Genomic DNA, 23,495 nt, shown 5'->3' on the forward strand with positions numbered 1-23,495 from the left:
TTGGATGATAATCGAATGATAATTGGGTAAATCTAATTGTATTGGATCAATTCGATTTTTTTTTTGGATTTGTCTAAGAATCGACCAATTCAATTTATATATTGATTTTTTAACCGATCAAATCTCATTACAACTAAATATCCATTTGTGGGTTTTAATTAGATTGATCGGTTATAATTGGTAATTTGGATTAGGTGGTTATAAGTGACAATTTTACACACCGCTAGGTGCATATTATAATGTTAAGTTAACAATAGAATTGATTGGTATTGTTCCCTGATTTCTTCGCCTTCGTCTAACTTTAGGCTGGTTGTGGGCCTTTATTTTATTATATTATTTATCAGGCCGGTCTTAAAAAATGAAATATTTTTAAAGGCCTAGGATGAACAAAAAAAGGCTCTTATCTTCATTATAATTTTATATTTTTAAATAAAAATATATAATAAAAAAATTGGGCCATGTGCAACTGCCCATTTTGCCCCCCTCTAAAACCCCATGTTATTTATTCGTCGTTTTTGAAAAAAAAAAGATTATCGAAGACAAAGAAAATTATTTTAAGTGAATTTGAATCTAGTAATAGAATGAAGCTTGTCTTTTGGTCCCAATCCACAATAAATCAACAAATATTTCAAAAAGTCTTCTAAAACACCTTTTAATCTTACTTGGTGGTGTGAAAAAATGAACTAAAGTTCAGTGCATAGATTGCAATTGTATGTATGCATACTTGTGGTATTTGTCTTCTTTCCAAAAACATGATGTTACGTATTTAATATGAATTTATAGATTTTAATTATTAATATCAAAGTTGTAAAAAACGTTCAACTTTAACTAGTCGGTTGACTGTGGTTAAGAGATTAAGTAGACGATGATTAATCAGAAACCCTAAATTGCTAAATCATTGAATTTTAAAAAAAGTAAATATGGCTAATATCATAACAAAGTCCGTAAATACAATTAATATCATAACAAAATAGGTTAATATGATTTATACAATAATAATCATTTCTTAAATAGTTTTTATTGAGATAAATTTTTTTAAAAGTATTGAATTTCATCATTTGCTACTATTTCATTCGCTGTATAAAAATGGATTAATCGTTAGACGTCTTCTAATCGGTCGGATAGCACCTAGGATTAATAAAAAATTAATCGGAACCTAATCGAGAATTTACAACACTGATTAATATAATTCATGGATAAATCACCATTAATAACTTTACATCATCTTAACGATGAAAATTAGAATTTTATTTTATTTCAACTTAAAATAACACACAATCCATCATCATAAATTCATAATCTATTTACTTCTCAAAAATTCTATGGGCTAAAAAGTGTCTTAAAATATTACACGGATTTAATCCCTTATTTTCCTTCAATTAATTTTGTGCATCAACGGCCGCTAATGACCATTATATGAGACACATGGCGGCGGCGGTGGCTCTTTAAAAACCCACCGTGTCGTTGGCTGTTTCCACTTCTTTTCGGGTCGAACCCAGATTAATTTATCCATCACACGCCATTCTCTCCCTCCCCCCTTTGTATTGAAATCAAACACACGTTTCCAGATTAAACTCGATCAATCCGAAGCTATTCAACTTCAAACTTCAAAGTCAACTTCTCGTCGTCGTCCTCTATTGTAGTCAGAGTAAGTTCTTCCATACGAAATCACGAATACTTTCTTTGATCTAACCCCTATCCTTACATTTATTTTAAAATCAAAAAGTCGGGATCTTTGAAGAAATGTTTTAATTTCAATTGCCATTTCCGTATTCTATGTTACATGCCCTAGGTTGTTCTGGATGTCTTATCCATATCATTTCAACCCTATTGACAATATCCGTGATTATCAATTGGTTCTAGTGCTGATTATGGATTTGATCTAACTGGGGCAGGTGGGTTTGATTTGAGCTAATTGAAATCAAAAGGAATTGCAGAAGATGATTTTAGTGTCTGTGGATACGAATTATAGAGATTGAGCGATTGATTGAAGTTTTTTGGATTGTGATGGATGGTTCTCAAGGTGGTTCAAATTCATCACCCCCTTTCCTGACTAAAACATATGAAATGGTAGATGACCCTTTGACAGATCATATTGTTTCTTGGAGTCATACTGGGAGTAGTTTTGTTGTTTGGAATCCACCTGAATTCGCCAGTGAATTGCTTCCTAAATACTTCAAGCACAACAATTTCTCAAGTTTTGTTCGACAGCTCAATACATATGTAAGCATCTTCTTGTTATCTCTTGTATATCTAATGCTTTATGTTAAGGGTAAAACACTTATTTATGCAATGAAGTTACATTCTTTTTGCCAATTTTAAAAAGGTGTAGTGTAGGGCAAATTTTCTGCTGCTTTAAATGATGAAAACCGAAGAAAAACCATGTTGTATGATTAATGATTATATATTGTTATTACAAAACCACGTGATATGATTAATTATTACAATACACCTAAACTCTCGATAGATTTATAGGCATGGAGATATCTCCACATTTCATCTTGCTATCAATGTGGGACAAAATTTCATCTTTTATTTTAGCCAAATCTAATGGAAAACTTTTATACAGGGTTTTAGAAAGATAGATCCCGACCAATGGGAGTTTGCAAACGATGAATTCCTAAGAGGACAAAGACACCTTCTGAAAAAGATCCACCGCCGGAAGCCAATCCACAGCCACTCAACACCACCACAAGGAAGTACTCCGGCCACCCTGTCTCCTTCTGAGAGACAAGAATACGAGGATGATATTCAAAAATTAAAACATGAAACCAATTCCCTTCGCCTTGTGCTACAAAGACACAAACAAGAAAATCAAGAATACGAACAAAATTTTGCTACTTTACGCGAAAGAGTACAGAAAATACAACTAAGACACAAGAAAACAATGTCATTCCTTGCTCAAATCCTTGAAAAACCCGGGTTTTTGGAATCCAACACCAGAAAAAGACGGTTGCTAATAACAACTTACTTGCACGGTGAAGCCAATGCCGACGACAACGGGAATCCTGATTCCATTCCGTTGTTGAACAAGTTGGAATCGTCTTTGAAGTTTTGGACAGATTTTGTGAACGATATCGTTAAAGTTTCCGGCGAAGAAACATACGATTTTGGCATACTTGCACAGCCGGAAAAGCAGGTTTCCGGTGATTTCAACGAGGTTTCTCGGGTGAAATCTTCAGGGATTGATGTGAATGCCGCCCCTGCTGCCGCCACGGATGGTGATGGTGGTGCCGCCACAGTGCCGCCAGTGCAAGCGGGAGCAAATGATGTGTTCTGGGAACAGTTTCTGACGGAGACACCTGGCGGTGGGGACACACAGGAAGTCCAGTCAGCGAGGCGGGATGTAATTAACAAACATGATGAATTGGGTCAACGTAAATCTTTGTGGAATACGAATAATAATTTAGATAAAATTACAGAAAAGATGGGGAATCTTAGTCCTTCTGGTAAGCTTGATGTTCGATGATTTTGTTTTTTGTTTTTGACTTTGACTTTCTTGTTGTATAATATCATGAACTTGGCCCGTTTTAGATCTTACATTTCAGGGGAGTGTATGTGTATCAGTATGTAGTTTACAGTTTTCGGTTTGTTTATAATAGTGTTTCTGTTATATCATTATTTGCTTTTTTTTTAAACATCTTTTATTTCTAAAATTTAAGTAAAAGAAATGCAAGGAATTATAATTTCCTTGCATTTTCCCTTTCTAAGAAATACTTATTACTATTATTTTTACGTATATTAACATCCTTCTGTAACAAAGTGTGAGATATACAAACCGGTCATTTTAGGCTCACTTGTCAATGTAATTATAATGATGAGACACCATATCGCCAACCACGCTTGATGTGGCATCAAATAATCCACGTGTGTAGCGTGGTTATCAGTTACCCTTTATTACTTTTTGATACTTTTTGATTGAAATATCAGTTAGCCTTTATTACTTTTTGATACGACAAAATCGCGTCACGCCTTTCCATTAATATAAACACAAATATTACATGGGCTGAATACAAAGAATGGGCTATACAAAATAAATAAAAGAGTGTAAATAATACGCTAACATCCCCGTAGTTAGGAGATTGCGAACGAACGTTTAGACTGGATCTGAAATCAAGAAATAGAGATGATGGAAGCCATTTGGTGAAGATATCTACATACTGCGAAGCCGAGGGAACATGAAAAACTTGAATGTGTCCCAACTCCCAAGGCAACTTTGTCCCGGACAAAGTGGATGTCAATCTCGATACGGGATTAGTAGAAAGGTATACGACACTGATCACAGTAGACTAGAGTGGCGGTGAGAGGCGGATAAAGTATCTCACAAAGCAGATTACGTAGTCAGCTTGTCTCAGCAACAACATTCGCAACACCACGATACTTCGCTTCGGCACTAGACTGAGAAATGGTAGTTTGACACTTTGAAGACAAAGAGAGGAGATTCTAACCAAGAAACACACAATAGTCGGAGGTGGAGCGACGAGTAGTGGCACAACCAACCCAATCGGTATCAGAGTAAGCAACTAACCCCCATGAGGGAGATACATATAGTTGAAGTCCATGATCGAGAGTGCCCCGAACGTACCGAAGAATCCGCTTAAGCGTGGAAAAATGTTGCTCTCGAGGTTCATGCATGTAGAGACACACCTATTGAACCGAGTAGGAGATGTCGGGACGGGTAAAAGTCAGGTATTTAAGAGCACTCGCAATACTACGGTAAAGCGTCGTGTCGGAAACAGGAGGACCTGTGCCATCAATCTTGGTTGTGGTATCAGTCGGTGTGCGTGCGGGTTTGCAGTTAGACATCTTTGCGCGTTCAAGTATCTTAGTAGCATACTTCCGTTGAGATAAAAACATGCCATAATGATATCTAGTGACTTCAACACCAAGAAAGTAGTTCAAAGAACCCAAATCAGTCATGGAAAATTCAGCCCATAGAGTGGAAATGGCATGTCGAAGGAGTTTGTCTAAAGATGCAGTTAACACAATATCATCTACATAGAGTAAAAGATAGGCAAGACTGTCACCCTATTTGTATATGGAAAAGAGACGAGTCAAATTTGTTGTTGATGAACCCAAACCGAGTGATAAACTGAGCAAATCTGTGATACCAAGGCCGTGGTGCTTGTTTGAGACCGTAAAGAGATTTCTGAAGAAGACAAACATGATCAGAGGTTGAGGTGCTATGGAAGCCTGGGGGCTGGTGCATATAAACAGTCTCCTGAAGGTGACCGTGAAGAAAAACATTCTTCACGTCTGACTGATGGACAGACCACGAGTGAGAGATGACTATACTCTGAACCGTTCATATAGTAGCCGGCTTAGCAACCAGGCTAAAGGTCTCATCACAATCTATCCCGGGCCGCTGACCGCGAACATTAGCCACCAAACGCGCCTTGTATTGGGCAAGAGATCCATCTGCATTAAGTTTCTTTTTGAACAACCAAATACAATTAACTACATTAGCATTTGAAGGCCAAGGTACAAGTACCCAAGTCCCATTAGAAATAAGTGCATTATATTCATCCTTCATAGCATTTAACCAGTTCGGATCTTGAAACGCTTGAATGTACGTACGAGGAACATGTAACGTCCGTGTTTCTGGCTAAGTATTAATATTATGATGTAATAGTTCAGGTCAACAACTGTAACCTATTTTGAAGTAATGAAGAGGAATTATTTGAATATTATGTGATTTATATGCTACATATGAGCTTATAATGATGCATGGTTCTAAAAAGCGCGCCATGGCACGCCTCAAGGCGTGCCATGGCGCAAGGCGTGGTGTAGTCGTTACGAAAACGTCCAAGGCGGGTTTGTGAAGCGTGGCGCCCAAATAACGTGTCAAGGCGAGCTTTATCGCGTTATGGCGCGAGTTTTATTCAAGGCGTGGATTTTTTTGTTTTTTTTCTTTTGTTTTTTTAATCGGGTCTACAATAAATAAGTTTTTGTTAACTTTTTTCTATTAGATATTAATATAACACTTCTAAAAACTTCAAATATTTGATAAAATTCAATAATTATATGATTTATATCTTTTAATGTATATAATATAGTCAAGCCTTGAAAAACGTCATGGCTCGCCAAGGCTTGTCATCACTTAACTTTTACCTTGCCGCCAAGCCACGCCTTACGTTATTTAGAACGTTGTAATAATGTAATAAAATAATAATAAAAATATGCGTCGAAAATAAAATAATAGGTAGACCCAATATCTATGAAGAAAGTTGTAATGGTCATGACAAAGATTCCGGATATATAAAGAACGATGAAATCCGACTTATAACGAAGAAGTTATGACTCGTCGAAGTTTTACAACAAAACCGACACGATGTTGTGTATCGTAAAAATGAGTTTGCGATAACATACTTTTTAGCCTTAGAGATCTAAACGAAATTCATAGTATACGTTAAACCGAGAGCATGCATATAGAGAACGTCCAAATCTGACTTCGTTAAAAGAAATTATGATTTTTCTAAAATTTGACATAACAGTATGCAACCCGAAAATCGAATTTTAGATCAATTGATTTATAGCCGAAACAACCTAAAACAAGAATTGAAGATCTCGTTAATAGTAACTCAACGATATAAAGACAGATGAAAACGGACGTTGGATGACAAATTTATGAATTTTTAACGAACTTTAACTGCTTGAGCCTGTTAAAATATTACTTTAAAAATAAACTCAAATTAGCCGACGGTGTCTAAACGAAAGTTGTAGATCATGTCGCTACCTACGCGTGGATATAAATAATGTCAAGAACGGAGTTTGTATGCGAAAGTTACGGATTTTAGAAAATAATTAATTTTCTTAATTAACTTCGAAGGTAACACGTGGCTAAATCATGACTGTTGCTTCCTCCCCACGCCTTGCCACCGGATCACGAAATATATCCAATACTAGGGATGCAAACGGGGGCTGATATTGGCGGGGACTATAATTACCGTCCCCCTACCCGACCTCCAATCTCCATACCCACCCCGACCCGCCAAATCCCCGACGGGTTCGGACGAAAAATTCCCCGTCGGATACGAGGAACCCGATGGATACCCGTGTTGTTAATAAATTATATTGCTTTTTGTAAATGTAAAAAAAAAAAAAAAAAAAAAACACACACACATGGCAACAATAATAGAAAAAAAAATGTTAAAATATTCATGCTTCTACTTATGAATTTTACAGGGGATTTAAAAGTAAAACTACAATTATAAATTTAACTCATACATATCAAAATCTAGAGTACTTTGATCCAGAAATCTTGTAATGATTATGCAAGTGTCTTGTTCCATTCTTGCTTTTTCCACTTAATTTTTTTACCATAATAGTTTCATATGACCTTATCAACTCCATCAATCTTTTGCTTTTTAAAATGACACCAAACTGCATAAGCCAAACTTCTCTTTGATTGTGCGGGTTGTTGATCTTGATTGTCACTAAAATTACACATTACATATAATAAGAATTACAAAGACATAACTTCATTTATACACTAAATTATACAATAATTTAAAAAGAATTACAATTTTTTTTCTATTGTACAACAAATAGCCATAAATCATGTTATTGGCATTAATTTATTCATCCATACCAAATTATAAAAACATTAAAAAGAATTACAATTTAGTTTATGATTATCGATTACACGGACCTTAGAAAATTTTCAGGAAGATCATCTTTAAACCACCTCATCATTAAGATATCAACCCATAGTGTAACCAACACTACTGAAACCTATTAGTTCCTTGAGTTTCAAGCATTAAAACTAACACTATTAGTTCCTTCAGTTCAATTAGTTGATAGAATGATAGTTCACATATAGTAGAAGATGAATCCAGCTTATATACCACCCTCCTAACTTTATATAGATATCAATAATCAAAAACAGTGATTCAAATTAAACTAATAAGATAGAAGTCCATGGGGACCCTGAAAAGTGTAAACTACGAAATTCCATTGCAAACATAAGAGCACTTACAACTCACACATAGACATTAAAGGTATAGAAAATCGATTCCTGTTTAGCAGGTTAGAGAAATAAAGAAGGAAATCAAAATTCAGCAACTGAGGTCAAATGCATAAACTAAAACCGAGAAACAAGCAACTAAATTCAACACACACCTGATATCTATTGATAGAATTGAAATGAACAAAATCAATGATGAGAAATCATATTTCAATTAGAATACATTAAAAAAAACGATCGAAGCAAGTCATTCATAAGAAATCGGATAGATAATACATAGCATCAATGAGTTGTATATGATATGACTACTGATGCGATATCGATTTTTACCAACTAGACACGAGATTAGATTGAGAAATCGATTACAGTAAGAGGAACGATGAACAGGTATACGTGCAACACAATCAATGATAAAACTTACATGGGGTTCGGATTTTGGAGTGGAAACGGAAGATTATCCATTGAAGACTTCAAATTGTTCTTTGAGATGTTCAAATTTATTCCTGAATCTTGATTTCTAGTAAGTTTGTGTCGATGTCTAGGGTTAAGGGTGAGGGAGAAATCGACAATGGAGGAATGACGAGTTTTATTCTTGAAGACTAGTGACATTAATTGAATCTTGAATTGTGGACCTAAAAGGCTGAATCGTGAGAGAAGAACGAAGAGTCGAGTACAACTCCCGAGTCTCGAAGAGATGAAAACGCTGGAAAGTGGAACCATGGAAATTGGAATCGTTGCTCGAGTATAATTACTATTATATATATATATATATATATATATATATATATATATATATATATATATATATATATATATATATATATATATATATATATATATATATCGGGTTTTAAACGGGGCAGATAGTACTATGCCAATCCCCGATTCGTTACCCGCTAAGTCGGGTAATCCCCGATCCGTTCGGGTCGGGTCCCCGCGGGTAGCGGGGAATCCCCGATCCGTTTGCATCCCTATCTAGTACGCCCAACATACTAGGCTTGGTACGCGCCACATACTGTGTACACCCAATGTACAGGTTAATTACGCCCCGCATACTCTCTTATTCTAGCTTATAAATAGAGGCGTAAATCACCTCATTTTCTCACAACTGTTTCAAACCTTCTCTCCCAAACACCCCAACCCTTCTAAATTTTTCCATAGCACTTTCTAAGTGTTATAGGTGAGTCCCGGAGCACTAGAAGGCTCCGAGAAGAAGAGCTTTCAGCTCAGAACTTCTGCCCGTGCAGAGCTCGACTCCTAGCTAAACCCCCTTGTAAGTGAGTTATGCTTACCCTACTTTAAGTATGACTTACGTTTAAGTTCATTATCGTTATTATGAACATATAAACAAGATTTATCAGTAATTTAAAGTCTTTATACTGATTGATCTACTTACGGGGATGATGTCTAGGTTGTGATTTAGTGAGGTATTTAAAGTGGGTTTTCCAAACAATATACTACGTATACCAAATAGACCTACCTCCGATATGCTCCTACTTGGTCATTTCTTACTTGGTAGATCATGGCGTAGACCTTGAGTTAATGATGAATCTAGACTAATAATTGGTCGCAATAAATATTAGATTAAAGTCTAGTAATAATGATGTTAGGTTTCGTCGATGGAAACGAAAATTGTTAGAAACGAAGCGCTGCCCGAATTCGGAGTCATCACTTTGACAAGTGAGTGCATAGTTACTTTCATCTTACACATAGATATTAAGTACAAATATAAATTACGTGTTATGTTTGCATATTATCTGTGTTCTTGATATCTATGTTGGATGAAGAAAATATACATGTTTTATTCAGTTAGAATTGTATATGTATTTTATACCTATAATTATGATGGGTAAAGATGGTAAATGATATAGATGATGAAATAATTGATGAGAGGCCTCAATGTTTAAGCTGATTCAGTCATCTAGCGGAGTATAGATGACGACCACAAACTATTTTAGACAGTCTAGTGGAACGTTGGCAGACTCGCAACCTATAGGTGTTTTTTAACTACGTGTTCATCAGGTATACTTCATCCCCCTCATGGATGCCTTTTTGACATATATTCCTAAGGAATCCCCTAAGCAGTGTTGTCCATCCCGATGAAAATCCTTAGGCTAGGTCCCTTCATTTAGATGCTTTAAGGACAGAAAGTAAGGATAATGGGAACGGGTAATCGGGTTGATTGATTTGATGAAATTAATAAACTTAATTATCGTGAGTTGAAAAACCTATATGCTCACCAGGCTCCTAAGCCTGACCCATTCAGTTTCTTGTATTACATGTAGTGGCCATAGAGCACAGGAGTGATGATCTGATATGAGATCAATTGATTATAGGTCATTAGAATAATAGATGTTGTAAGGCATGTACTACTTCTGTTTATGCTTATGTACTGTATTGACAATGTCATCCCAACGTTTTTAATATAATGAAAACACATTTCTTCGAAATGCTTTGATAATTTACTTATCATATTTTTTGGAACAAATTTCACAACATATTTCTTCAGAAGGATACTCCGATTTTCAAATAAAGCATAAACAAATCAGTGTTTTCTGACCGTGAAATTGGGGATGTCATCGAACAAGAGAAGAAGAATCAAGGAATGTATAAAGATTGAGTTTTTGAATTAGTTAGTGATGGTCGTCGAGGCCTACAAAATTAATAACCCTAATTATTACACACTAAAATAGCGTATAGTGGTAAAGGGATCGAATCCACAAAGATTGGTTCAATTTATAACTCTATGAAAAATCTCTTTGTAAAAATACTTGTAAAATAACAATAAAAATAAAATGGGGGGTTTTGGTGTTTTGAAATACTTGAAACAAACTAGAATTAACTATGATTTAAATAGACAATTTCAACAAAAATAAGAGTTTGATGTAAAATCAATAAGGGAGAGATGGTTGACTTAAAGTTTCCTCACTTTGACTTTTGATGAACATATCATTAGAATCTAATGGTGCAATACTTTGATTTAAATCCTTAATTTAGCTATAGTAATCCAAGGAGCTTAAGATTACCTAGACTTTTCTTAATTGTTGAAATGGCTAGAGAAGCTCATAACAATTTCCTTAGTCAAAGTCACTAATTCCAAATAGCATGTAATTAGTGAAAGTCAACTAGCATTAAGAACCAAAAAGTCACCAAATCCAAGAGGAGTTAATTGCTTTCACTACCATGTTGGAGAAAATGTTTTTATGATTGTGTGAAGCAAAAACAACACAAAAATCATTTGTTACTTGCTAATTTGAGGATCCTTTACTTAATCAAGAAATTAGCCAACTAATCACCACAAACACATTTAAACTCATGAATAACAACATACTAGTAGTGATAATATATTAAAACACAAAACATTTCCATAAGGATTTAAGAACAAATTCATGGATTCTTCAACATTCAACAAAAGTTCAAAGGATTCAACAAAAAGTCAACCAAGATTAGTTTAGTCAAGCATGGCTAACTCAAAGAAGCAAAGTTAGTTAAGATTCTACCAAACATTTGACAAGAATCAAGAGATGAAAAGAAGATGTTCTTGAGGTGTTCTTGGCCTTCAAAAGTGCTCCAAACTCCCGAGAGAAAGTGTCAAACTCGGACCTCCAAGATAAGGCTGAAGAGGCACACCAACCTTCCCAATATAGAGCTCTAGACAAAATCCCGAATTTTCCCTTGTCAGGAATCCACGCGAGCCGCAGGGAATCTTACGCGGGCCGCGTGACTATGACGGAGTTTTTAGGCTTCTTCAAGATTTGGCCCCCCACAACTTAACCATTGGCCCAGTTCGAGTCTAATAAGCTTCTAGCCTATTTTTCTTCAATATTTCTTCAATTTGAGCCCAATTTGCCTCTCCACATCACTCAAGGCTTCCACAAACTCCTAAACATCGATCTCGCACACTCAAGAATTCTCCTGTGCCTTTCAAATTTAAAGTTCAACACTTCCACGCCTTCAAGCAATTGACAAGTCCACTCCATGAATCACCTCCATAGCCATCAAGCATTAAATCCCCATTTCCCTTCAAGCCCAATCGCCTCCCAAGAGTCCCGCTCCGCTAGTCTCCAAGAAAATCTGCAATAATGCTCAAGATACTAGAAAGTACCCGAAATGGTCATAAAATAACAAAAAGGAAAATATGCATGGAAATTAACTAAAATGTGAATGAAATGTGCTAAAAAACTATAAAAAGAAGTAAATAAAATGAAGCTATCAGTTAGTAATATCGTGGCGAGATTGAGTGGCCATGGAATGAGTAGACACAGAGGGAGGTGCAGGAGCAGGTTGAGACACTTGAGGGGCTGGAGCGAAAGAGTGATCAGTGACAGACGAAAGTGAAGCATCGGACGACATGGGATCGTCGAGAGTACTTGTCGGATGAGGGTTTTCATTACCGGAAAGATGAGGTTCGGTGACCATTTCAGATCCGAGAGGGTGAGAATGAGTGGTCAGATCGTTAAACATATTCCGAGAGGGTTGATATGGTATCATAGAACCAAAAGGAAACATGTTTTCGTCAAAAGTGACGTGATGGGAAATGATGCTTTGTTTGGTGTGAAGGTTAAGGCGACGAAAACCTTTATGGTTTGAAGGATATTCAAGAAAAATGCATAGAACTGAGCGATGTTGATTTTTATTAGTGGTGTTGAGGTGTGGATAGCAAAGACAACAAAATACATGAATGTGAGAGTATGATGGGTGTTTGTTGAATAGCTTGAAAATGTTGTGTCATTTTTTAGAGTGGTGGAGGGTAAGATGTTGAGGAGGTGAGTAGCCTTTTGAAGGGATTCAACCCAATAGGTGGGTTGAATGTGAGCTTGAAAGAGAAGGGTTCTCATCATGTTATTGAGGGTTCAAAGCATATGCTTGGGTTAACCATTTTGTTGTAAGGTGTAAGGACATGAAAATCTTATATGAATGTCATGAGTGTCACAAAGGTTATGAAAGTGTGAATTGTCATATTCATTGCCATTATCATATTGAAATATTTGAATTTCCTTTTGAAATTGATTTTTGACATAGGCACGAAAATGCAAAAACTTGGAAAAGACATCGGATTTCTTGTGCATAGGATACACCCAAACAAAGTGTGTAAATTGATCAAGAAAAATCACATAATATTTCAAACAACCATGACTTATTAAAGGAAATGTCCAAACATCATAATGAATAACTTGAGATGGAAACAAATCATCGTTTTAGACAAATCAAAAGATAAACGAACATGTTTGCCAAGTTGACAAGCATAGCACAGTGAAGGAGAATCCTTCTTATTACATGAAATGGAATTTGTAGAAAGTAAATTATTGAGAATGGGTTGTCCGGGATGAACAAGTCTTTTGTGCCATAAGAAGGTGTTGATAGTGATGAGGGCTTGAATCGGCTTTGTGACGGGATAGAGGTCACCCGTGCTATCACATCTAATGAGGATTTGTTTTGTCAAGAAGTCCTTTACAGAAAAAACCAAACTTGTCAAATTCAATGGAACATTTATTATCACGAGTAAATTGACGCACAAATATGAGATTTTTAATGATTTGAGGAGTAATAAGAACGTTTTTTAGATAAAGGGTACGACAAGAATTGAAACCAAGAGTGGAATGACCAACTTTAGTGACTGGAATTCGAGATTCATCACCGACTAAAACTGATAAGCGAGAATTATTACACTTATTACTAAAAGACTTGAGTATACCTGAATCATTATGAAGGTGAGCGGTCGCCCCAGTGTCCATGTACCAATTCGCGTTTCCAGGGTCTTGAAGATTTATGGTGCTAAATTCTTGTAGAAGGGCAGTGTGCTGGTCTGGTGGATAATTAAAAAACTGCATGGGTTGTCCAGGATATGTTAAATAGGCTTGTTGTTGTTGGGCTTGGTTGTTATTGGGCCACTATTGAGGAGTAGGTTGCCTAGAGCTTGAAGCATAACCGGACCAGTAGGGGAATTGGGTTGATGGCAAGGGAAAGAGCCCACATTGCTGCAAATAAGGAGGTACAACCATCATCGTCCAAGGAACAACATTTCCCCATGCACTGTTGAAGTTCGAATTAAACCCGCCGCCATTTCTGCCTTGGTGACCACCACCGCGACCACCGGAGCAGATACTCCGTCCGCCACCACGACTGTTCCGACCTCCCCCATGATTGTCATAATTGTTGTTTTGGTAATTCTGATTTCAATTTTAATGCTCGGTGTTGAGAACAGTTGGTGAGGATGAGTTGTCTTGGTGAGATGGCTCAATGGTTATGGGGCGAGCTTGATCTTTAATCATAGCCCTTTCTTCGAGTGTGAGAATGGACCTCATCTCAAGAAATGTGGGGAAAGGTTTTGTGTTCCATAGCACCGGTTTAATGTGAGGAAATTTTTGAGATAATTCATTGATTGCATACGTGACAAGGTTTCGTTGTGGAACAGGAACACCAATGTTAACTAGAAGATCAGATATGGATTTGATATGATTGCAATAATCCATCATAGTGGAGTCACCAATGGTGATGTTTCTAAGTTCATCATCAAGTTCAATTGCTTTTTGTTCTTTGTTTTCATGGAATAAAGTTTCAATAACATCCCACACATCCTTGGCTGAGGCATCGTTTGTTATTATGGCTTGAAGAACAGACTGAGTGAGGGAGCCATATAACCACTTTTTTGACAATATTGTCGATAGTTTCCCATTCTAGATTGGGAGTGCTAGATGTTTCTCCTGTGAGATGATGATAAACCTTGTATCCCATGCAGTGGGTTTTAAATAATTCCTTCCAAAAGTTATAATTTAGCTTATCAAGATCCAAAATAAGAGGTACATAAGACTTGATATTAGTGATTCCATAGATGTTATCGTTGAGGGTAGTTTTTGGAGGAGTATGATCGTTAGTACCCATGTGTAAAAAACGAATGGAAAAGGATAAAAGAGGAAGAGGGACAGAGGCTATAGACGATACCAAAAAAAGAAGAAGCGTGATGGAGAAATTTGTTGAAGGACCGACTAGGGTTAAAAGTCTGATACCATGATACGATATTGATTTCCCCTGAATTGCCTCATGCCTTTCCATTCATATGCATACCAATATTACATGGGTTGAATACAAAGAATGGGCTAGCTATATAAAAACTAAATGTGCTATATAAAATAAATACAAAAGTGTATAAAATATGCTAACACTTTTTAATTAAAGTTTTGATTGGTTATTTGCAATCATCTTCTTTTTGAACATAATCATATACGAACATAAATAATAGAGCATATTGTTTGAGAACCAGAAAATCTTACTTAACTTCTAGAAAAAACCAATAATGCTAAATATTTGCTAAACAATTATCCTTGAATAAAAGTAAAATATTAAACTTAGCTCCTTTTTTTTTTAGCTTTTAGCTTATAAAAAAAACTTTATTCAAGTGTATGATGTTTTAGCTTGTATTTTAAACAAAAAAAATTTTATATCTAAAAAGTGGCTTTTAGCTTTTCAGAACTTTTAACTTTTGATTTTTGTATAATTTACACATTTAAAGCTACAAGTAATTTTTTCCAAACACTTCTACATATAAAAACTACAACTTCAAGCTAGTTTTGTCAAACACGTCTTTTATATATCCTCTTTAGAAAGACACTTTGTCGGTTTGAGGGGCTGGAGTTCGACATATTTTGATTAAGAAATTTGAATTATTCAACTAAATCCAATTTAATTTGTTTAAATAAACGAGTTGAGTTTTCTCAACACAACCCATATTAAATAATTTACAAGTTAACATTACGTTCATCCATTTATTTTTTTCCAACAAAACATATAATATAAACAACTTGAACATATATATGTTGACCGACTTAAATTTCAAAATTTAAATAAAATAGAAAAAAGATACATCTAAATACCCTCAACGCGATAATTCCTGAGACACTTTTCTCATTGTTGGCCGAGTGTTTGGATCTGTGAGAGTGCAAGCTAGTGCTACATGATAAACACGGAGGATTTCATTTTCAATCAGCTTGTTGTCTATTGGATAAGCAAGCCGCACATCCAATATATTTTCCAGCGATGTATCATGTCTAGAAGAATAGTTTAAGGACGACAGGAGTTCTCTAGGATGCTTCCCTCCAAGTATTTCAAGTGCCAACACCCCAAAGCTATACACGTCACATTTTTCAGTCACAATCATGTTATACGCAAGCTCTACATCATCATACCAATGTTTACTGTTAGCAAAATTCACATAATACAAGGAAGACGAGCATATAATTAAGTACCTGGAGCAATATATCCCAAAGTTCCTACAATTGCAGTTTGATTGGAAGAATCGGGGTCAAGCAATCTAGCTGCTCCAAAATCGGCAACAAATGCTTCCATTTCTGAGTTCAACAGAATGTTGTTGCTTGATATGTCTCATGAACAATAGGTGGGCTACAATCATGGTGCATGTACGCCAAAGCATGGGCGATCTTTTTAATCATGTTCAATCTCTTCACCCAACAAAATTCAACAACAATTTCACTGTCACTCAGTGCGCAAAATAGGCTCCCATTTTCCATGTATTCATATACAAGGAAGTTGCATTTTTTATGCAAGACAAAACCATAGAGTTTCACTAAGTTTTTGTGCCTTAGGGACTTGGACCTCGTTCTTGAAATTTGGTTGAATGTTGGTTGCTCGGCTTCAAACATATGTAGTTTTTTCAAAGCAAAGGTCTCACCGTTTGGTAGCTTTGCTTCATAAACACTACCATAGCAACATGTTCTGATACAATATTTGAGATCAAAGTCCTCTGTATCATTAATGAAGTCTTCATATGCAAGTGTTCCATCATAATTCAATATTGAGCATACATCTCCATGCCTTGTTGTTTCTGCCTGCTGGAACTTCTTCGTTCTAGCCTTGTGGTGATGGTAATGCACATACAAAAGCACTATTAGACAAAGTAGTTTAGTCTATATTAGATTACTTGAATAGTTATAGGAGGCTAACTGTAAATATGAATTCTATTTATATTCCTTTGTATCTTTACCCGTATGATATACAATACAAAATTTACCCAAATTAACTTGGTATCAAAGCTAGCCGGCCCTACCCTCTGCAACAAAATCTTCTTTTTTCTCCTGTCTTTTTCGTTAGCTCACCATGGCAATTCAAGCCTTCACAACAGCAGAAAAACACTCGCACAACTCACACAAATTTGCTTTCACCCTATCTCCAACAAATTATGGTTTCTGGAAAACAATGATCCAGCCATTTCTTATCACAAACAATCTTTTCCAATACGTTGATGGCTCTCTTCCATGTCCATCTCAAACACTACCAGGTGTATCCACCGAGGCACAACCCAAAACTCAACAGAATCTAAATTATGTTATCTGGATCTTGAATGATGCACACGTTCGCATGTTGATCACCTCTACAATCTCCGAAGCCTCCTTCCCACATGTTCAAGGCGATACCTCCAGAGATATATGGCTCTCCCTCGCAATTGCATATGCTCCTCAATCGATCTCTAGGGATTACACCCTCAAGTCACAACTACTCAAGATAGAGATGTAACCCGAAGAATCTATCTCTACCTTTCTTTCCAGAGCCAAAGAATACGCCGAAGCCCTCGCAAACATTGGAGAACCGGTCAAAGAAAAGGACCTCGTCATGTTTGTTGTTTCCGGTCTCCGCGATGAATACAATGGCCTTAAGTCTAACCTTCTCGCCCGAGAACATCCCATCGCCTTTGTCGAGCTATAGGGCCTCTTATCTGATCATGACTATATGATTCGGAAATCTGCACCTGCCATCTCTCCTGTTCAAGCTTTTACTGCTACCACCAATCGACTACCCTCTACTACATCTGCTCCTCAAGCTGATACAATTCAAGCTCTATAATAACTGGCATCTCAACTTGGCTTACAACTACAACCAGTTAACCAACCTGCTCAGGCATTCTACTCATCTCGTTCCCATAATTCTCGAGGACGTGGCCCCGGTCGTGGAAAAGGCTCGTACAATCAGCAAACAGGGGAAACAGAAACCAACAGTTCAACTGGGCAACCAATTAGAACACTATTTATGGAACCTGCAATAGGTGTGGCATTGGTCATGTACCCTCCCAATGCCCTAACCGTGATCCTGCTATCATGAAACGACCACCTCAGCAACCATCTTCCAATTTCACAGACTTCAGATCTCAACAAATGCATACTTGGGTTCCTGATACTAGGTCAAACAGCCGTGTCACACAAGACACATCGACCTTCGATCACCATGAACCTTACTACGGTGATGATTTCCTCCACGTTGGCAATGGTAAGGGCTTACATATCCTTCATGTCGGTTCCACTAGTTTTTACTCACCCTCTAAAACCTTCTCTCTCCCAAATATTCTTCATGTTCCAGAAATAAAAAAAAATCTTCTTTCTGTTCAACGTTTTTGTCAAGATAATCATGTTTTCTTTGAATTTCACTCCTCTTTTTTTGCTGTTAAGGACAAGCTCACACGCACCACCCTCCTCCCGGGTCCAAGTAACAACGGACTCTATTCCATGCGTCTCCCACAATTTTGCAGTCTTCCGAAAGTCGCTTTTACAACTGTTCGTGTTTCTCCAGACATTCGGCACCAAAGACTTGGACATCTGCACTCCCAGCTTTTAAATACTATGCTCTCTAGATTTAGTCTTCCAGTTTGCAATACAATTTTTGTTTCTTTTTGTAATTCTTGTCATATTGGCAAATCGTCCAAATTACATTTGTCTTCCTCAAATTTTAAGAGTAATCACTTTTTGGATTTAATTGTGTGTGATGTATGGGGCCCCGCCCCTATCCCTTCCATTCATGGTCATCACTATTTTTTATTGTGCGTTGATGATTACTCTAAATATATGTGGTTCTTTCCATTGAAACAGAAGTCGGATGTGTTAGGCGTTTTTAAACAGTTTACCATCATGATCGAACGTCAATTTAGTACCAAACTTAAATCTGTCCAAACCGACTAGGGTGGGGAATTTCGAAGTCTATCATAATTTCTCACCTCTCTTGGAATTATTCACCGACTTTCATGCCCCCACACAAGTGAACAAAACGGCGTTGTTGAACGCCGCCACCGGCATGTGGTCGAAACCGGCCTCACCCTTCTTTCACAATTCGGGGTTCCATGTAAGTATTGACACTTTGCTTATGACACCGCTGTTTATCTCATTAATAGGATGCCCTCACAGAACCTTGCTAACAAATCTCCCTTTGAATACCTGTTCACACGGAAACCTGACTATTCATTCTTACGGGTCTTTGGTTCACAATTTTTTCCTCATATTAGACCCTATAACAAGCACAAGATGGATTTTTGGTCCACATCCTGTGTTTTCCTCGGCTATAGTCCATCACATCATGGCTATCGGTGTCTAGATATCACCACCAGACGAATTTACATTGTCCGACATGTTCGTTTCAACGAACAACACTTCCCCTTTCAGTCCGACACATCTGGTCACCAAATTCCTATACCATCACCACCAGATGCTTACGTATCTAGCTACCCTACCGATCAAGCTCCCATCGATACGCCATCAGCAAACATACAGCTTCGTACCTATGTTCGCCAACGTCGACAAACCCCCATACCATCTACAACACCCGGTTTTGTCAACGAACCTGTCGACGAACCAATAGCTCCCACTGCTGAACCCGTCACCACTACACCGCCTACTGCTAAACCGGTCACTGCTCAACCGGTCGCTGCTGAACCGACCATGAAAGCCACGTCAAGTCGGGCTCATCCCGCGAATCTGCGTCCCAATCCAAAACCACGGGTTCCTTATGACCCAGCAGCATATCACACTTCAGCACCCAACGAAATTGAGCCTTCGTTATTCTCTGTTGCTAATCAGTCTCCCCAATGGCGGAAAGCCATGGTTGAAGAATATAATGCGCTTATGCGCAATGGCACTTGGTCCTTAATCCCTCATGTTAAGCATGCCAATATTGTTGACTGTAAGTGGGTCTAGAAAATTAAGAGAGATCAATCAGGTGTTGTCAAACGTTACAAAGCTAGACTTGTTGCCAAAGGTTTTCATCAACAACCTGGTATTGATTACCATGAGACGTTTAGCCCGGTCATCAAATTTACAACCGTTAGAGTTGTTCTTTCTCTTGCAGTCTCACAATGTTGGCCTCTTCGTCAATTGGATGTTCAAAATCCATTTCTTCAAGGTGATCTTACAGAGACTATTTATCTTCGACAACCACCTGGCTTTACGGATCCGAAACGTCCAAATCATGTATGTCGTCTTCACAAATCCCTCTACAGGCTCAAACAAGCACCACGGGCCTAGTTTCATCGTCTCTCACGAGCACTGATCTCTCTTGGTTTTCGGGGATCCAAAACCGATCCTTCCTTGTTCATATACTTTTCTGGCGGCACCCTTTTGTACATGCTTGTTTATGTGGATGACATCATCCTTACGGGTAACAATCCTACTGTCATTGACAACATTGTCAACCGATTGAGTACAACCTTTGCAGTTCAGGATATGGTCCCCTCTCTTATTTTCTTGGGATAGAGGTGACTAAACAAGGACCTGATCTTATTCTATCCCAAAGAAAGTACATCTTGGAAATTCTTCAAAAAGCTGGACTATCTCATGGTAAACCTGTTGACACCCCCATTACCACAACCGCCAATTTAGCTCTTGGGGACAGTCCGTCGTTTGAGAACCCTATACGATATCGTCAGGTCGTTGGGGCTCTACAATATGCAACTTTATCTAGGCCAGACATTAGTTATGTTGTCAACAAAGTATGCTAATTCATGCATTCTCCAACAGAGAACCATTGGTCAGCGGTCAAGCGCATCCTTCGTTACTTACAAGGCACTGTTAATCACGGGCTTCGCTTCCGACGCAACCTAGACTCCACATTGCATGCTTATACTGATGCACATTATCCTTCTCTTCATGCGTACTCTGATGCAGACTGGGTTGGTTGTCCAGATGACCGCCGATCCTCCGGGGGATTTGCTATATATCTTGGTTCTAATCTTGTCTCGTGGTCAGCCAAAAAGCAGAAGACTGTCTCTCATTCCTCCACATAATCTGAATACAAAGCCTTAGCCGATACCGTCGCTGAAGTTACCTGGTTAGAATCTCTCATTCGTGAACTTCATGCTCCCACTACTACAACTCCGGTTCTGTGGTGTGATAATCTTGGAGCCACTTATTTATCTGCAAGTCCAGTCTTCCACGCACGAACAAAACATGTTGAGGTTGACTTTCACTTTGTTCGAGAAAAGGTTGCGGACAAGAAACTATCCATTCAACATATCTCTACTAAAGATCAGATAGAGGATGTCTTCACCAAACCGCTACCTACTCAACGGTTTACGAATCTTAGATCCAAGCTACAAGTCGATACCCGAAATTAGCTTGAGGGGGAATATTAGACAAAGTAATTTAGTCTATATTAGATTACTTGAATAGTTAGAGGAGGCTAACTGTAAATATGAATTCTATTTATATTCCTTTGTGTCTTTACCCGTATGATATACTATACGCAATTTACCCAAATTAACTAGCACTAAGAAGCCACCTCCAACAATGGTAGGAATTAAAATGGCCAAATAGAGCACTAGTTTTTGTCAGAGAATGGTCAGGAACAATTGCTATGAGATGATTATGAGACTGATCTAAGAACACCAAATTTGGAAAGTTTGATATGTTTAGCATTTGTCCCGAAAGGTTATTACCACTAATGTCCAAGTACTCCAAATAATTGCAAGCACTTATTAGTCCTGTGACATCTTCGGACATAAGATTCGTAGACAGGTCTAGATGCTGGAAATTACAGGGCTTTTGAAAATATATATTTCCCGACAAATGGTTTGATGAAAAATCAAGATAAAAGAGTCTTGACATCATCCCAAATTCAAGATAAATCGGACCCACAAGATTGTTATGATTAATATCGAGTTTTTCTAAGGTCAAATTTGCTATCTCCGGAGGTATAATGCCATTGATGTGATTCATGGAAATGTTTACAATTATGAGTTTGCTCAATTGACCAAAAGATGTGGGAATTAGACCACCAAGATTGTTGTTTGCCTAGGTTTAATGTTTCTAGATTTTGCAACTTACTTAGTTCCTTTAGGATGGATCCATTCAGTTTATTGATGCTCAAGTCTAGGACAGTGAGATTGACCATGGAACCAAAAGATGGATGAATTGGACCCAAGAATTGGTTTTGACTAAGATCCATGAAAATCAAATTCTTCAAACTCCCTATCTGAGATGGTAGAATTCCACTGAAATTGTTATCTGAAAGATCAAGGTGTTGTAATTGTGGGAAACTGACAATGGAACCTAAATCTGAAAGGATTGGACCAGTAAAATGGTTTTGACTAAGATCCAAAGTCGTCAAATTCCTCCATACTAGAGATGGAAGAATAACAGTTAACCAGTTACGAGAAACATCAAGGAGTTCTATGGTAATGACGCTTCCTGCTTCATTGCAAGTGATTCCAGATGTAACACTCTAAAAATTCAAGCCAATTTAAACTTTTCAAAAACAACCCAATTTCATTAAGTTATTACAAAAAGGTTTTCAATACATTTATTCTCAGAGTATTCCCAGAACCATATCGTGAAACATAGACATGAGGAGCGGTACGATCACGCCTTCGCCTTGCCACGGTCTCCTGAAGTACCTGAAAAACATTAAACCACAACTGTAAGCCTGAAAGCTTAGTGAGATACCCCCAAAATACCAACTCCATACAAACATAACCATATCATATAACCGATACAGAATAGCCATGCACTTCGGGTCTACTGTGTGACTGGTTCGCCGCACCGGCCTACAGTCCACCTGGTCCACCCTCCGAGTTTAGCCATATACATCGAGTCTACAGTGTGATTGGTCCGCCCGCACCGGGCCTTCAATCCACCTGGTCCACTCTTTAAGTCTACAGTATGATTGGTCCGCCCGCACCGGGCCTTCGGTCGGCTTGGTCCACTCTCCGAGCCTCGGCACGTCTGGTCCGCCCTCGTGGGGCCTACAACCTATCCGGACCGCTCGTTGGGCCTTCGGGATAATCGGTCTGCCCTGGGTATGTTGGCCTACAACACAAAGCAGGACCCGCCTCAACCCAACCCCAATCCAACAACCATGTGCACATAAACATATAATCATATCCACATCCAATCAAACCGATCTAGCAGATCACATAACATAACCTCATCCTAACAAGGATACCGACCTAACCGGTCACTAGCATAGCATCGTCCTATATACCAGGATACCGACCTTAACTATATCTCTAACATATACCATCCTAACTACCAGGATGTAAACATAGCAAAGCAACAACATAACAACAATACCCAGATTACAATCCGATAAAGGGCCAACCTTGGTGTCGTAGACCTTGTTGATATAGTGAGGATAACTCACCTCGCAACTGCCGACTGAAAGGATAAGATCACGCTGCTCCAACCTCCGACATGAACTCCACCACTGATCAATACCAAAAGACTGAACTCAATAAATACCCATAATTACCACAATACCCCTG

At 37.8% G+C, this 23,495-nt stretch overlaps 2 protein-coding genes, 1 long non-coding RNA gene and 1 pseudogene across 3 annotated transcripts; 1 reads left to right on the plus strand and 3 right to left on the minus strand.

Moving 5' to 3' along the window:
- Window positions 1-1,422: 1,422 nt before the first annotated feature.
- LOC145101384 (heat stress transcription factor A-4c-like) lies at window positions 1,423-3,618 on the plus strand. Its single transcript, XM_079038574.1, has 3 exons — window positions 1,423-1,648; window positions 1,896-2,223; window positions 2,570-3,618. The coding sequence occupies exons 2-3, from the start codon at window positions 2,008-2,010 to the stop codon at window positions 3,467-3,469; spliced, it is 1,116 nt and encodes a 371-aa protein (XP_078894700.1). The 5' UTR covers window positions 1,423-1,648; window positions 1,896-2,007; the 3' UTR covers window positions 3,470-3,618.
- Window positions 3,619-7,135: 3,517 nt separating this feature from the next.
- Window positions 7,136-8,708, minus strand: LOC145101386 (uncharacterized). Its single transcript, XR_013705643.1, has 2 exons — window positions 8,388-8,708; window positions 7,136-7,436 (listed from the first exon to the last, which is right to left on the minus strand). It is a non-coding gene; the product is annotated as an uncharacterized LOC145101386 (long non-coding RNA).
- Window positions 8,709-14,148: 5,440 nt separating this feature from the next.
- On the minus strand, window positions 14,149-14,848 carry LOC145098280 (uncharacterized). The gene is made up of 2 exons (XM_079035928.1): window positions 14,690-14,848; window positions 14,149-14,586 (listed from the first exon to the last, which is right to left on the minus strand). Exons 1-2 carry the CDS (start codon window positions 14,846-14,848, stop codon window positions 14,149-14,151), a joined length of 597 nt encoding a protein of 198 aa, XP_078892054.1.
- Window positions 14,849-15,839: 991 nt separating this feature from the next.
- On the minus strand, window positions 15,840-16,309 carry LOC145098281 (MDIS1-interacting receptor like kinase 2 pseudogene; annotated as a pseudogene).
- Window positions 16,310-23,495: the final 7,186 nt, after the last annotated feature.

This window comes from Lactuca serriola, chromosome 4 (assembly GCF_051521515.1).
Source record: "Lactuca serriola cultivar US96UC23 chromosome 4, Lser_US96UC23_V15, whole genome shotgun sequence".
Taxonomy (NCBI): domain Eukaryota; kingdom Viridiplantae; phylum Streptophyta; class Magnoliopsida; order Asterales; family Asteraceae; genus Lactuca; species Lactuca serriola.

Bases quoted from the DNA above. Each gene is read 5' to 3' on its own strand.
- LOC145098280 (XM_079035928.1), bottom strand. From the start codon at position 14,848: ATGGGTACTAACGATCATACTCCTCCAAAAACTACCCTCAACGATAAC. The intron at 14,587-14,689 runs GTTTATCATCAT...TCCCTCACTCAG, and splicing joins CCCACTGCATGGGATACAAG to TCTGTTCTTCAAGCCATAAT.
- LOC145101384 (XM_079038574.1), top strand. From the start codon at position 2,008: ATGGATGGTTCTCAAGGTGGTTCAAATTCATCACCCCCTTTCCTGACT. The intron at 2,224-2,569 runs GTAAGCATCTTC...ACTTTTATACAG, and splicing joins TTCGACAGCTCAATACATAT to GGTTTTAGAAAGATAGATCC.